We start from the raw sequence: 16,055 nt of genomic DNA, 5'->3' as shown, positions 1-16,055 counted from the left end.
GTGAGTTTTGCTGTTGGCAACACTGTTGTCATGTTACTGTTTCTGACGCCTGCGCAGGCCGGTCAGTTTGCCAAACGCATTCGTTGCGGATTATTGTGTAAAAGGCGACCGACTTTCTCGTTATTTTACCAAAATATTTGCTTCGCAGAGTGTTTTCAATTACTACATCGATACCCCGTGGCACAGATACAACATTTGCTACATTTCCAAACCTGGATTCGAAGTTGTGAGCCCATAAACAAGTCCGCAGTCCAATCGCGTTTGTTGATTCAATCATGGCGGAGGACTTCGACGTTGAGGCGATGCTCGAAGCGCCCTACAGAAAAGACGTAAGTGGTCAGGAAGTAGCATTTCGTTATTCTCGCTTGGCATCGTAACGTGCCAACGTATTGTTAGTGTAATTGTAGATTATGCGATGTATGTTAATCACAGTGATTGCGCATGCATACAGTACGCTGTCCGTCGCGGGCATTATTTCTAAGGCGAGCCATGATCAATTGTGCACGAAATACGGGCGTACTGAATGCATTCGAATGTGGTCAAGACATGAACGCAAAATTCGTGTCGATCCCATCACGTCACAATTTTATGTGATAATTTTTTTGCTACATTACATCGTAATTTTAATTTTAGACTAATGAGGTTAAAATCGGTCTCTTACGCCATCGACACGTTAACTGAAAAAATAAAGCAACCAGGTACTGTTCAGTCACTATAATTTAGTTTATAAGCAAACTATATTCATTCAGATTGAGACAAGTCTAAAACTAGCAAAAGCTCAATGTTTAGTAAACAAGCAGTTTGAGAACTCAAATGTTTTTGTTTACACTTTCTCTATATACATTCTGTTTTATTATTATTTTTTGATGGTGATTTACTGTGTTACATTGTTGCTGATGGGTGAATTTCTCGCTTAGGGTTGTTGCTGAGGACTCACTATGATCCCGACGCGGCCAGTCGTGTAGTTTCGACTTCAATCAGTCTGCAGGCCGAATAAAATTATTGCTTCTGAGCAAAAACATGACCAAAAAGTACAGCCACAGTTACTCTAATTTACACACACAACATACACACACACACATTCTTACACTGATCATATGGATTCAATTGGTCCAAGTTTAGGAGCAAACGTAAATAAACAAAAGAAAAATTATGGAAAAAAAAAAAAAAAGACAAACAAAACTCTTCGAAATCGCTTTGTAGCGCCTGGTCTTATTGCGTGTGTTTTTTCAGAACGTAATTGATTGAATCTCTCTCTGGATCAAGTAATACCCAGCGTCCTTCCTCTTGTTGTTAAGTCTGGACGACGGTAAGTCTAGTCCCGACTAGACGTCGAAACGAGCGCAAAATGCGGCCCGCGTATTATTTTACTCGAAATACTTCGACAATTATCTGCTCCGCCACCGGCGACGATGATTCTGTGCGATCAACGTCGCATACTTTTATATAAATATATACAATATCTGTTGCAGTTATCTACCGACGAACACAGCCTTATATGTTTTGTTGAATTGAGAACGTTTGTTATTGCGCTCACATTTAAAGCAGCATAATATTAATGATTATTGTGTAATTGTTGTCATTTTTTTTCGTGTTTGTTAAATGTGAGCTGCAAAAGATTTATGTATGCGCGCATTGCGCGTACATTTGTATGTTTTGATTCAGTTGATTAATGCATTTCTGTTTTCGCACACCCCTTGTCTCTGCGCCGCCCCTTCACACATCACTATTGCTGTTGCTGTTCATAGGACGAGTACTCTGGGTCAAAGGGCAAGGAAAATGGAGGAAGTGATTCAAATAGTAAGAAATCAACCGAGTAAGTAAACTTTTTTGTTTAAATTTAATTTAAAAAATCTAATTCTAATATTTTGATTATATTAGGAGGAGAAGAAGTCGTAGTAAATCAAAGGATAAAGAACGTGATAGAAGACGCAGTCGTTCGCGTGAAAGGCGACGCTCGAAGGACAAGAAACGCAGTCGCTCTCGCGATCGTCGCCGCTCAAAGGATAGAAAACGCTCACGATCGCGCGACAATCGTCGTTCCAAGTCGCGTGATCGTGACCGCGATCGCAAACCGCCGAAAAGCGGTCGAGATGGCCGCGATCGTAGGAAGTCGCGGTCGCCGGTGCATCGCAAACGCTCACCATCACCACCGTCAATTAAGTACCCATTTCCGAAGAAGCGTCATTCTCCCATCGGACTGGGGTATCAACGTTCAGGCTCACCTAATGAAGAGTTGAGTCCAGAGGAACGCGATGCGCGTACTGTTTTTGTCATGCAGTTGAGCCAGCGGATTCGCACTAGAGACCTGGAGGATTTCTTCAGTGCCGTTGGTAAAGTACGTGATGTCCGGATGATTACCTGCAACAAGACACGGCGATTCAAGGGGATTGCCTATATTGAATTTCGAGATCCAGAAAGTGTAACTTTGGTAATTATTGTAATTTTATTCGTGAAAAAATATATTAATTGATTTCTTTGAGTAGGCTTTAGGTTTGTCCGGTCAGAAACTGCTGGGAGTTCCTATAATTGTTCAACACACTCAGGCCGAAAAGAATCGAATGGGTAACGCCATGCCTAACTTAATGCCAAAAGGAATGACAGGCCCGATGCGTTTGTACGTCGGATCCTTGCACTTCAATATCACCGAAGACATGCTGCGTGGAATATTCGAACCGTTTGGTAAGATTGATAATATTCAACTGATTATGGACCCTGAAACAGGTCGGTCGAAGGGATATGGCTTTATCACATTCCATAACTGCGATGACGCGAAGAAAGCGCTCGAACAACTCAATGGGTTCGAACTGGCTGGTCGACCAATGAAAGTGGGCAATGTTACCGAACGTCTTGATTTACAACAACAAGGTCCGTCACTTTTGGATTCTGATGAACTGGATCGGTCTGGAATAGATCTCGGAGCGACTGGTAGATTGCAACTTATGTTCAAATTGGCCGAAGGCGCCGGAATGCAAATACCAGCACCTGCTGCAAATGCACTCAGCATGGCAACGGGTCAACCTGTGGTACCACAAGTTCAACAAACCACCACACCACCAATTGCAACACAATGTTTCATGCTGAGCAACATGTTTGATCCAACCAGCGAGTCAAATAGCAATTGGGACGTGGAGATCCGCGACGATGTCATTGAAGAATGTAACAAACACGGTGGTGTGTTGCATGTTTACGTCGACAAGGGTTCACCACAAGGCAACGTCTATGTCAAATGTCCATCCATTGCCACCGCCGTGGCTTCAGTCAATTCACTGCACGGTAGATGGTTTGCTGGCCGGGTGATCACCGCTGCGTACGTCCCGCTCATCAATTACCATTCGCTGTTTCCGGACGCCATGACAGCCGCGCAATTGTTATTGCCTACCAGGAAGTGAGCGCAAAGTTAAATAATAATACAAATAAGTACAACGCGGAAACGCTAGGAGGCGTGCAGGCATTATTCGACGATATTGTGAATATTAGTATGTACTATAATTAATTTACCTTAACATTTAGTTGATAAATACTGAATCATATTGTGTAGTCGCCAATGGAATAATTACTGTTTAGTTAACAAAATTTCCAGATGTTTATGAATGATTGTTTCAATTTGTTTATTTGAGAGAAATATTTATGCATATGATTATGACGATTTACGGATAGGTGGTTAATCTGTATAAAGTAAAGAATTTTGATATGTAAATCACATTTGTTCTGTCAATGTCAGTTGATAGTGATTCGATATTAGCTGCGCTGGCTTCCCTTAAATTATTAACGTAAGTTTTAATAATTTATAGCTATAAACTAGATTTAGAAGTGAAGATATGAAAGTTTCGTACAGGTCGATTTCTAACTGTACCGTTGGTTACGCTGTAATTACACTTTTCAATCATAGTTTTTGCTACAGTCAACTTTTCGGTATTAATGTGTTCTTGACCTAGAAATGTCGCTGTCGCAGGAAGCGAAGAGTTGAAATTCAAAGCTGCGCATGAGCACCTGACACGTGCTCCTTCTAAATTTGCCCGTATGCCCGCAACACTCGCGGAAACGCCAACAAAGTTGGAAACTACATTGCGGCTGCCGCTACTCGCTGCTCGTGGGCGTTAGCAACGAGGCGGGGAGCAAAACGAGCGAAACCGTTGTCCTGCCAGCCGCTGCACCGAGTGCACCTTGTTGCCCATCCGCCAGTGCGTGTGTTGGTGCTGTTCGCGCGTACATCTCCACAGCCGATTCGACGTCCCGCAGGTAAATATCCTTCGCTGTCAGCGTATCCCCGCGATTGCGAATTGCCATCTCAATGTCACGCACGACAATGCGTCGCGTTAAAAGTGTTGGGTAAGAGGTTTTTTTTTCATCTCAGTGCTCGAGCGCGCGAGCCATGAGTCACCCACTTTTTCTAACTCGAAAACAGTCGCCTGCGTGTTGTGCGAGCCGCGCGGCGGCTTAATGTGCGCTTCATTTTTGTAACCGTTTATAAATATGTACATGTAGCCACGCGTCGCTTCGGTTGCAGCACCGCTAGTCCTAAGTAACGAACGCAACGAAAAACAGCCGTGATCATGTCGTCGTTGGGAATTTCGGCCCGATTGAAGTATCCCAAGCAGAAGCTGCAGCATGAGTTGATCAAATCGCACAGCCAGGCGCAGATACTCGCCAATAAGTTGAAGCAGGATGGCGTCATGTCAACTGGTAAATATTGCGCTTTTCCTTACACAATAATACAACAATATTTAATTTATCAATATAAACAAGTAGTGATTGTTATGAATTTTAATTGTTTTTGTTTTTTAGTTGAAAATGTCATGCAGGCTGTGGATCAAGTGGCTGCTCTCTTGGTATCACCAAACATTGATCCAACTATTTCATATAAAGACAGTATTATTAATCTGTGCCAACACTTGAAGGTAAGATGTGTTTATTTTATTCAAGGCAAGATGACAGGGTTTTATTTGTGTAGCAGGCATCAACAAATATTTAAATGTTTGCATGGTAAACTTTTATGCACAATTGAGTCAGATCAGATTAAATATCACTCTCACAAAGAGTTATTTACTTATTTCACATCAAATTTAATCAGTGTCTTACATTTAGAATTAAATTGTTAGTTTACTTAATGGTAGGTCAGGTATATTATTATTTTTCAAAAGAAGTTCGTGATAAAGCCGTGGTTTTTCCAACCAGTGACATCTGCTCATCAGATTTTAGGGATTCCCAAAATCTCTATCTTTGGTGTCTCAAAATTTTCCGTTTATTGCTTTATATTTTGCTTGGAATTCTCTCTCCTATCGCTAACTACCATTTATTACTATCGATGGTCATATAACCCTCGAGACTACTCTTGAATTCCTAGAATACAAAAGTTCTTTTCAACATCTCTCAACATCTGTTTTACTAAGTGGGCTAGTCTTTCAATTCTAGTTATTCCCAGAAATATTCGTATTCGTTTTTACTGTGTTTGGAGTAACTTTTTATTTCTTTTGTTTGTATTACCTTTGGTTTGGTGAGTTTTGCATAAAAACATTGTTGCTTGATAACACTTCACACAATATTATTCAAGAATTTCAAACATATTATGTTTATCTTACCAATGCTTATTTTCTTTAATTAATAAATAAATAATCAATCGTTTTTACAAATCTTACAGGTTTATGGTGCATATTTGGATATATTATACCAAGATCAACTGAATCGTGCGTTCGTCGTGTTCAGGAACAGCTCGCAGGATGATGCTCGACTAGACTTCTTGTCTAGACTACACTTACTCGAACTTATCGAACTTCGCGCTAACGACTGGAAGGGTTCTGATCTAATGAATCAGTATTATAGAAAGAAGGTACTCACTCAAAATCAAAAGTAGCGTGGTAGAATTAACATACTTATTCCCGATTACAGGCCGAATCGACTGATAATGTAGCCGCAATGTCCGAATCAATGATGGCGATGTCGATCACATCCAACAGCCCGCCGCTGCTTGCTCCCGGCGAGGTGATAAAACCTTCCGGGAAGTTCAAGCAGCCCACGCGAATACCAGGCAAGAACTATTGTAAAGACGAGGTCGTCATACGCAATGCAGATTCCGGAAAAGGTAAAAATTTTGATTAATTTGATTGTAATTATGTTTATTTGTGAACATAAATCTTAATTGTTAGCTGGTCATCGCTGAAGATGTGCGTATCGTATTGTGTTTGAATATATAAATGTGTGATTATAGTAATGGGGATCAAAGGGCGGCGAGTGCACATGATTGAAGAGCTTAGCGAAACGATCATTTCGTTTCAGCGAGGTAAATCGCATCGGGTGCTAGCAAAGTTTACAAAAACCGCATTACTGACTGTGACTGACTGATAATGCCACACCATACGCTCGCAATTACCACACTTATCTAGACTTACCACATACACCCACAAAGCAGATTAAAAATTTAATGTATGCGCACTAATTAAGATATGTCATGTGAGAATTTTTAGTTTTTTGGTTTCAAAAACGCACTTTACACATGCACATGTTTTGCATTTTGCATTTTTAGCGGCATCATTAGATAATAGATTCATGCCGAGTTTTACAATCATTATAACAATATTAATAGCAATAATGTTTAATAGTTTCGTGAAATATTTATGTTTGAGTATTAATTTTTTACTCAAAGAGTGTTTTTTTACGTTATTTTGGCTGTGCTAGAAGGAAATATTTAGTTTTCATTTTGCTGATGTTAATATTGCGCATGTAACAACTTCGTTTGTTTTCGTTTTATTAATGCATCAAATCTAACGCATAATTCCACGTTTTTTATCCATCTGTTTTTAATTGAGTGTTTTTGCAGTTAATCCCGGTGCCAAAGAACGTTTGGTCCAAATAACTGGCGCAAACGAAGAAAGCATCATGTAAGTAACTTAAAACTTAACAAAAGTGTGAGGAATTTAATGCATAATTTTGTAGACACGCTAAGCAATTGATCGAAGACACAATCAGGAGAAATGCGTCGCCTGTGCGCGAGCACGGCGCCGTCGGAGGCCCGTTGACGGGCTCCAGCTCCAGCATCAACTCGTCCGCATCGGAGGAGAGCGGCCTTCAACAGAATCAGCGCCATAGATCGCTGCTTCACAGTCTTAGCACCAACGACGCCAGTATTGGCGAATACAAGTACACCGTCGTCACCGGCGGACACACCATCAAGATTACCGGCGATAATTTGGATATTGTTCGTGTAAGTTGTTGAAAATTTCTTATTTTTAAACAGATATTCATTTTTCGATGTAATTCTTAGACAAGTAAACTCGTTCTGGACGAATATTTCTCTGGCGAACCAATCCAAGACATCGGTCAATTCTACAGCTTTGACAGTCTTCCGCAAGCGATCGCCGCCGATCTGCCGCCCCTTTCTCCACCGGACTCTCTCCCGTCGCCTGGCTTCGTACCAAACGGACAACCCGAAGAAACATCGGAACGGCCTATGCTGCGTCGTCCCAATATATCCATTGAGGAAATCATGCAGGGCACCACGTCACCAGAGGCTAATGGTAAATATCAGTATACAATTGAGTATTTGGCGCGTTTGGCTATGTCGCCGCTATGTTTGGTACCGCCGATTGACTGGGAGAGGATTAACACTGACTATCCGGGGCTAGTGAGAAAGGTAGCTTTCATGACTAACCGCTCAGATATCTGCGATGCCTGGTGTAATTTTGACTCTTTGCAGGTGGTGGAGCTGTTTGACGCGAAGTCATACTTGCATGATCGCTCGGACGTTAATACGGAACTATCTGTACAGAGCGTGGACGAGATGGATCCGTCGGAAGTCTGACGACGACACGAAAAACAGTTACGAAAGAAGCAATATTTTAAGGCGCGACACTCTATCGCCGAGATATGAGAGCACTGCGTAAGTTGTCGTTCGGAGCGAATATTTTTGGGCTAGAATTTTTTTGAAACTTGTTAACTTATATTTTCTACAAAAACAAAAGAAAGAAAACAAAAGCAATTCGACGAGAACGCATTGAATGAATGCACTGGTTAATAATTGTAACGACGTTCTCGAAATATTTTTGAATGTAGTGGTAAATGTTTTGTTCGATACTTTCTTGGAGGCTGTACAAACTTCGACTAGTTTGTACATCAGGAAAATGACATTGATGTCATGTGGACGTGTTTGTTTATAAAGTAGTAGATTTAGTGGGCAGGGGGTCGGTGTTACAAGGCTATCGAAAATGAATCGTAATGAGAAATTAGTTTACGATCTAAGCTGTTTCTTAATTAATCTTTTTCGAACTATGTATACTCGTATTCACAACCCTGCATTACCATATTGTTTATATGTTTTGTGTTTGTGACTTTTTTATTTGCCGTTATTCTACTGACTGATACTAATTTATTTTGTTTGTTTGTGTTTTTTTGTTTAGTTTATGTTGACAGAAGTATTTTGTTATGCAAATTGGCTATCGCGTTTTGTTTCGATACTCTTATTTGTTTCATTTTGTATTATTTAACATTAACTATATTTGAAGATATTGATGTTGGGGAGGTTTGAAGATGAAGGTTGGGTGTGCTGAAGAGATGATGTCTGTAAAATCAAAACAATACGATGCGTGAGATACAAGATTTTTATATAGAGGTGATTTTTGATGAATATTTACAAACGAAAATCAATTTTCATACGCGTGTTTTTCATATAATATAAAATCAAAGTCAAATTAAAATTGTTATGAAAAGCGTTATTTCAGATCTGAATGATCATTGAATCTCGAGATTTGTAAAATTATAAAAACTATGTAATAAGCCATTTTAGTTTGTGACTTTAATAAAATTTATATTACTCCAGAGTCGTGCAGCTTTTTTCTTACAGTTATCGATAAGTATATTGTAAGTTTGGTTGATACTGCATGTACACTAATAAATACTTTTGTTAAATAATTATTTGATTTGAAATAAATGAACAGAGTATTTATATTTATGTAGGTATATTTAAAAACAACTTTTTTATCATGTAAACCGCGCATGTTCTACGCGCATCAATGTTGCGTGCTCAGCTTACCTGCAAGCAGTGCAGCGCAGTTGGCACGCAGACTCAACGGTCTCAACACTTTGTTATTTGCATTGCGTACCGGTCGTCATGTTGTATTAGAATAGTAATTCAGATCGGCAAATAGTTATGTGTCGTAATTTAAGTGAGTGTTCAAATGAAGACGAGTGAGGTTCCACACATGTGCCCATTAATATTAATATAAAGGTAATTTAATTCTATAAATCCTTATACTATGTGCTTTCAAATGTTGAAAATACCGTGAAATATCTACGTATTTATGTTTTGTCATTTGTATGTATACATACATTCTGATTCAATTCATTCTTTCGATGTTGCACGGTATTTAGCTTGTACCTAAATTATACATAAAATTTGTACTCATATTCGTCTTTTTGGTGGTGTGAGTGTGAACCACGTTCTTGTTGTGTTCTCTTTTCCCTCTTATCGTTTGCTTTACTGTTCCTTCCAAATCTACAAATTCTTATTTCCCGTATAAGTTTGTGTACTTTAAAACTAATTTCTTTATCTCCTATATTAAGAGATAATGGTAACCTGAACGTGCGTATGGGACCACCGCATCGTGCGGACCTCGAATCCAAACAATGTAAGCATACCAAAAGTACATTTTACTATTTGATTTCATGCGTTCAGCTTGTATAGTACAATCGCACAACCTTCCCAGATGCGGAATTTAATTCTTTATTTCCCTGAATCGAAATTTATTGCGAGAAAATTCCGTAACGCGAGTTATAATGATAGTTGTGTGTATACGCATATACGCAATAGTACTCGTTGCGCTAGGAATTGTACTTTCTTAATATTATAACACGCGAACGCGGTCTTAAACTAAGTTCAGAATAATTTTCCCAGATGCGGAATTTAATTCTTTATTTCCCTGTATCGAATTTTATTGCGAGAAAATTCCGTAACGCGAGTTATAATGATAGTTGTGTGTATACGCATATACGCAATAGTACTCGTTGCGCTAGGAATTGTACTTTCTTAATATTATAACACGCGAACGCGGTCTTAAACTAAGTTCGGATTAATTTTCCCAGATGCGGAATTTAATTCTTTATTTCCCTGTATCGAAATTTATTGCGAAAAAATTCCGTAACGCGAGTTATAATGATAGTTGTGTGTATACGCATATACGCAATAGTACTCGTTGCGCTAGGAATTGTACTTTCTTAATATTATAACACGCGAACGCGGTCTTAAACTAAGTTCGGAATAATTTTCCCAGATGCGGAATTTAATTCTTTATTTCCCTGTATCGAATTTTATTGCGAGAAAATTCCGTAACGCGAGTTATAATGATAATTGTATGTATACGCACATACGCAATAGTACTCGTTGCGCTATGAATTGTACTTTCTTAATATTATGACACGCGAACGCGGTCTTAAACTAAGTTCGGAATAATTTTCCCAGATGCGGCATTTAATTCTTTATTTCCTTATATCAAATTTTATTGCGAGAAAATTCCGTAACGCGAGTTATAATGATAATTGTATGTATACGCACATACGCAATAGTACTCGTTGCGCTAGAAATTGTACTTTCTTGATATTATAACACGCGAACGCGGTCTTAAACTAAGTTCGGAATAATTTTCCCAGATGCGGAATTTAATTCTTTATTTCCCTGTATCGAAATTTATTGCGAGAAAATTCCGTAACGCGAGTTATGTTGATAGTTGTGTGTATACGCACTAATACTTGTTGTGCTTGGAATTCTAGTTTTCATGATATAACACGCGAACACGGTGTCACAATAAGTCTGCATCTAGTTGCATCTAGAGATGCGGAATTAAAATCTCCGTCGGTCTGTATTTATGTGTTGCAGAAATTCGATCTGCAACCCGCGAAAATTTGCATAAAATGGTGAATTTTTTACCCTTTTTCCAGAATTATTTGTATTTTTTCGGGTTTGCACACGACTTTGGCAGCTCAGAAACTTCAGCGTGGCATCTAGAGATAGGGATAATTTATATGACGCTACACATGGTGGGCGAATGTTTAAAATGGCCCCGGATAATCGTCGGTTGAAATAACAATATGTAATATCTACATAAATATGAATTCGTAAACTGTATTGTTTTTTTCTCATTTTATTTGTTTCAGAAAACGGTCTCCATCTTACGATTAATTAGCTGTAGTTGGGAGCGCCGTAGAAATACTGCCTAGGGAGCTAGACAGGAATAGTTTAAAATACACGAATATTTGTATGTAAACAATTTTTGTTAAGCCTATCGCAATAGCAACACCGCGTGACCGCGTGGTCGTTTCAGACATGCCGTACCCTTGCAATCCGATGAGCGCTGCATTGGTAAGTTTATAATTCAACGCGCGTTATTCATTGGTGACAACGCATATACGCAATAGTACTCGTTGCGCTAGGAATTGTACTTTCTTAATATTATGAAAGTCTTAAACTAAGTTCGGAATAATTTTATGCGAATTTAATTCTTTATTTCCAGTATCGAATTTTACTGCGAGAAAATTCCGTAACGCGCGTTATAATGATAGTTGTGTACGCATATACGCAATTAATCGTTGCGCTAGGAATTGTACTTTCTTAACGCGTCAGTACTCTTATGAATTTTGCTCACGCTAATTTGAAACGGTGATAACTTTTTTCGGAGATGAAATTTCTTCTACCTTCAAATAAGTTCTTCTACTTTAGTATTATGAACTTTTAAAATTCTTTATTATACATAATTAATAAAAATATTTTCCACTTGCGAGAAAATCGTGAGCATTTATCTCATCACGAGAATACAGATGTAACAATAAAATGTACTTTCGGTAACGGTCGGGTCAGTTCGTGCGCCTTCGTCAGTGTAGCCGTGTATTTCAAACGCATTTTAAAAGTAAATCAACCGCGCGAGATATTGAACGCATGCGCATTGAGCGTGAGCGAATCTTTCATCACGAGACTAAAGATTACCCGAAAGTTCACAAGAGTGCTTAATATTATAACACGCGAACGCGGTCTTAAACTAAGTTCGGAATAATTTTCCCAGATACGGAATTTAATTCTTTATTTCCCTGTATCGAATTTTATTGCAAGAAATTCCGTAACGCGAGATATATTGAAAGTGGTGAGAATACGCACTAGTACTTGTTGCGTTTAGAATTGTAGTTTTTTTTTTGTAGAACACGCGAACACGGTGTCACAATAAGTCTGCATCTAGACGCATCTAGAGATGCGGAATTAAAATCTCCGTCGGTCTGTATTTATGTGTTGCAGAAATTCGATCTGCAACCCGTGAAAATTTGCATAAAATGGTGAATTTTTTACCCTTTTTCCTGAATTATTTGTATTTTTTCGGGTTTGCACACGACTTTGGCAGCTCAGAAACTTCAACGTGGCATCTAGAGATAGGGATAATTTATATGACGCTACACATGGTGGGCGAATGTTTAAAATGGCCCCCGGATTATCGTCGGTTGAAATACGAATATGTAATATCTACATAAATATGAATTCGTAAACTGAATTGTTTTTTTTTAAATTTTATTTGTTTCAGAAAATGGTCTCCATCTTGCGATTAATTAGCTGTAGTTGGGAGCGCCGTAGAAATACTGCCTAGGAAGCTAGGCAGGTATAGTTTAAAATACACGAATATTTATATGTAAACAATTTTTTGTTGAGCCTATCGCAATAGCAACACCGCGTGACCGCGTGGTCGTTTCAGAGCGCGCATTCAGTTCCATTCCGGTTGCCGAGCAATACACGCGTGTTCATTGCAACTAGTTTTACTTCTCCATATTTTAATTTGATCGTAAATCGATTTATATTCAATAAGCAATCGACGACATTCATTCGAATTGAGCGTGAACGGAATTTTGCCAGAGAATAAGCACGAGTGAACTACTGTCGGTCGTCGGGGAATATTTTTCGTGTGTTGATTATACTGCACTCGTGTTGGCCTGCATGCGCACGGCTTGCGTATCCGTCTGCTGTCGGTTATCGCCCAGAATAACTTGGATTTATGTTTAATTCGAATAAGTAGATAACGGATGTGCCCGGAAATGAAGTTTACACTTACACGGGCCCTGGAGTTCCGAATATTCATCGCAGAATAGTTGCAAATGTGTGCATGTTTTAAGGCAAGTCTTCCGCGGCATTTAATAGTTGTCGATATTTTTCTATATCGTAAATGTTTGTATTTGTAAATGTTGTCAATAAAATAAAATTAATATAAATTTATATCTCATTCATATTTGTTTTTGGTATCCTCCTTGCCTTTTCAGTATATGAGCGTTTCACACATTCAATATAAATATTATGCGCATGGAGCAAGTGCAACATATCTGAGACTTGTGTTGTTGTTTTTAAAAAGTTGAATAAAGTAGAAACATAAATAGAAGAATCAACATCAGACAATAAAAACACCGTACGAGTGGGAGACGTGCACCGCCGCATGCCAGCAGACACGGATCGAATCTCAGCGGTTATAGCTGCATTTTTCTCAAATATAAAATACGGGTGAAATTTGCTGCATATAGCGAAATGCAACGAAATATAAGAGAAATTGAAATACAAGTGGAGGCGAAATAAGAGAAGTAAGAAAATAAATGGAGAACGGGAGAACAGAGAAATAGAAGAATGGGAGTAGTAAAGAATAGGAGAAGATAGAAGGAAGAGAACAGAGGAGTAGAGTAGAGAAGAGGAGGAGATAGAAGAAGAGAATAGTGATAATTTTAAATTTTTGGCACGTGTCGTTATAAGATTAGTTCGATGAAGTCGATCCTCCCAGAGGCGCCTCCGGCGCCTGGTCGATCGCCCACTGCCTCAATGCCTGCATTGCTCCCGGTCCTACAGCTACGATGTTCCCGCACATCCCCGAAATTACTGTGGGCATATCAACAATTTTATGGTGGGGATCACCCCAAAGGTGATCTCTTATAAGGACAACTTTATAAGGTCTTGTCTAAATATTTCAAGTTTGCCGCCCCGCGAGGAGGCGACACTTAAAATATTCTTACAAGTTCTGACCTGCTGAAATGAAAGAAGCTGAGGCCACTAAATCATATAGGTTACCTTAATAATTTCTATATAGAGGGGATCATCCCCTGAGAGAGGGAACTTCTTAGACCTGTTCCTGAAATGATAGAAGGCAGAAATTACACAAATCAATAAAGTAGTCAATATATCTTACTATTTATTTATTAACAATAGAATACAAGTTTAGATTTTACATGTCAACAGAATATATGTCTACAGAATACATGTCGCCATATTGAAACCGGACTTACGACCTGCTAAGCCGCGCACATATAAGCAAATACCACTTCGTACAGTTCTACCGGAATAACGCAATTAGCAAATAGCATATTTTCTACGGGGTTGAAAATGGAAACAAATATACAGGGTGTTACAAATGAAAAATTTAATATGAAAACAGAAAAACATTTTATATATGTATTCTATTTATTAACAATAGAATACAAGTTTAGATTTTACATGTCAACAAAATACATGCCGCCATATTGATACAGAACTTACGACTCCAGCATTATTTCATATACCTAAGCAAGTAAATGACGTCAAAATGTTCTATCGGGATAAAGAAATTAGCCCATTTTCTAGGTGATGGAAAATAAGCGCTACAGGAATTCATAAAAAGAAAAATTCTTAAGTGCAGACAGGAAAACATTTCAACACCAAATATCGCCTGTTTTTCTTAAACGTTACCCGGAAACAAATATACAGGGCGTTTCAAAAGAAAAATTCAAAGTGCAAAGAGGGAAATGCTAAAACAAACAGTTGAAGCAAAATATCTACGGGCACAATAAAACGAATATGAAAACAAGAAAACCTAAGTTCGAAACAAAGAACATCCAAAACTACAAATAAAACAATCTCTACGTGGTGCTAGTAAAACTAATATACAGGTGTTACAAACAAATACCTGCAACTACAAAGATAATCAATATTCACATCATGACACGGAAATTTGTAAGGAAAACAATGTAATGATTTAATGAAAATCAAAGATCTTACACAAAATCAACGGAAATTGAGCAAAAAGGTGCTATAAAAATTAAAATATTGCCAACATTTTAATATACTGTGAAATATATATTTGCTAATTGATGGCACCAAATCCTTACATAAACTATGTGCGGCGCATCATCATAAATTAATAGAATATTCGGTGGAACACATCAAATCAACAGACGGCAAGTGACGGCGCGCAGCAATACAGTCGGTAACAGGGACAAAATAACTATTTCTTTGTACATATTAAGATATACCAAACTACAAAAAACGAAAAACTACTCATGATAGAAGATTTTATTAGGTCAACAAAAATTTCTTAATTTAATGATGTTATCGAGAGCAATTCGATTAAAAAAATCGTCTACGTCGAAGCGAAAGATGACTGAGCTGACGGCCGACGGTATAGTGAGCGCGGTCGACCACATAAATATTGTCATTTTAATATTGCGCAGATTTTATAACTGTAATAATTAAATCATGCACATTATTTTCCGAAACGCGATTAAGAATTTTGATAAAACTGCTACCACGTGTTTGTAATTTGCAGATACATGCAAAAATAGTATCCTCAAATGGAATAATCAATTTAAGTTACACCGCCTTAAGTTTCCATGAAAAAAATTTATTACACACATACCTTTTCATTAATGAGGAGATTTTATATCCTGTAATATATTCTACCAACTGAAAACTCGCGCAGAGATTATTTCTTAGTTAAGAACACTCCAACCGCGACAAATCATTAAACAAAACCGCCACACATGCCCGTCCCGAATATTTTGCTGATGGCCGAAAAAGTACACGATGATTAATCCAATTAAAACCTCAAATTTTCTACAATTCTCTAAATATTCTCTGCAAGATATGCAAGTTAAAATCGAAATTTAAGAGATTAAATATTAATTCTTAAGAAAAAATTGCTTGATACTTTTTTTCGACGATTTTTGATAATCAATATCTCTTAAACTAAAAGCGATAGCAACCAACAAATTGCTGATTATGAAAGACTGAAACATTCTCTATC

General features: G+C 38.2%; 2 protein-coding genes and 1 long non-coding RNA gene across 6 annotated transcripts; all 3 read left to right on the top strand.

Annotated features, from left to right (window-relative positions):
• Positions 1–49: 49 nt before the first annotated feature.
• Positions 50–3,700, top strand: Caper (RNA-binding protein 39-like protein Caper). Its single transcript, XM_065308803.1, has 4 exons — positions 50–329; positions 1,749–1,816; positions 1,882–2,431; positions 2,487–3,700. The coding sequence occupies exons 1-4, from the start codon at positions 276–278 to the stop codon at positions 3,390–3,392; spliced, it is 1,578 nt and encodes a 525-aa protein (XP_065164875.1). The 5' UTR covers positions 50–275; the 3' UTR covers positions 3,393–3,700.
• Positions 3,701–4,086: 386 nt separating this feature from the next.
• Positions 4,087–8,813, top strand: mxt (Eukaryotic translation initiation factor mextil). Of its 4 annotated transcripts, none has more exons than XM_065308805.1 (10): positions 4,087–4,242; positions 4,511–4,686; positions 4,789–4,901; positions 5,642–5,830; positions 5,890–6,082; positions 6,209–6,280; positions 6,818–6,878; positions 6,934–7,201; positions 7,262–7,630; positions 7,694–8,813. In XM_065308805.1, exons 2-10 carry the CDS (start codon positions 4,557–4,559, stop codon positions 7,796–7,798), a joined length of 1,500 nt encoding a protein of 499 aa, XP_065164877.1. In that variant the 5' UTR covers positions 4,087–4,242; positions 4,511–4,556; the 3' UTR covers positions 7,799–8,813. The 4 variants fall into 4 exon arrangements, with proteins under 4 accessions (XP_065164877.1, XP_065164879.1, XP_065164876.1 ...); XM_065308807.1 differs by having other exon boundaries at positions 4,088–4,242; positions 4,489–4,686; positions 7,262–7,514; XM_065308804.1 differs by having other exon boundaries at positions 4,088–4,242; positions 4,489–4,686.
• A 3,180-nt stretch (positions 8,814–11,993) lies between these two features.
• Positions 11,994–13,241, top strand: LOC135796685 (uncharacterized). The gene is made up of 2 exons (XR_010549373.1): positions 11,994–12,486; positions 12,552–13,241. It is a non-coding gene; the product is annotated as an uncharacterized lncRNA (long non-coding RNA).
• Positions 13,242–16,055: the final 2,814 nt, after the last annotated feature.

This window comes from Atheta coriaria, unplaced genomic scaffold (genome assembly GCF_025399875.1).
Source record: "Atheta coriaria isolate IRGN ID8LTWV9N9 unplaced genomic scaffold, Caltech_Dcor_3.1 hic_scaffold_7_pilon, whole genome shotgun sequence".
Taxonomy (NCBI): Eukaryota; Metazoa; Arthropoda; class Insecta; order Coleoptera; family Staphylinidae; genus Dalotia; species Dalotia coriaria.
The sequence above is the reverse complement of the archived record's forward strand: the minus strand, read 5'-3'. Positions and strand labels throughout refer to the sequence as shown.

Bases quoted from the DNA above. Each gene is read 5' to 3' on its own strand.
- Caper (XM_065308803.1), top strand. From the start codon at position 276: ATGGCGGAGGACTTCGACGTTGAGGCGATGCTCGAAGCGCCCTACAGA. The intron at 330-1,748 runs GTAAGTGGTCAG...TGCTGTTCATAG, and splicing joins AAGCGCCCTACAGAAAAGAC to GACGAGTACTCTGGGTCAAA. The intron at 1,817-1,881 runs GTAAGTAAACTT...TGATTATATTAG, and splicing joins AATAGTAAGAAATCAACCGA to GAGGAGAAGAAGTCGTAGTA.
- mxt (XM_065308805.1), top strand. From the start codon at position 4,557: ATGTCGTCGTTGGGAATTTCGGCCCGATTGAAGTATCCCAAGCAGAAG. The intron at 4,687-4,788 runs GTAAATATTGCG...TTTGTTTTTTAG, and splicing joins GGATGGCGTCATGTCAACTG to TTGAAAATGTCATGCAGGCT. The intron at 5,831-5,889 runs GTACTCACTCAA...TCCCGATTACAG, and splicing joins ATCAGTATTATAGAAAGAAG to GCCGAATCGACTGATAATGT.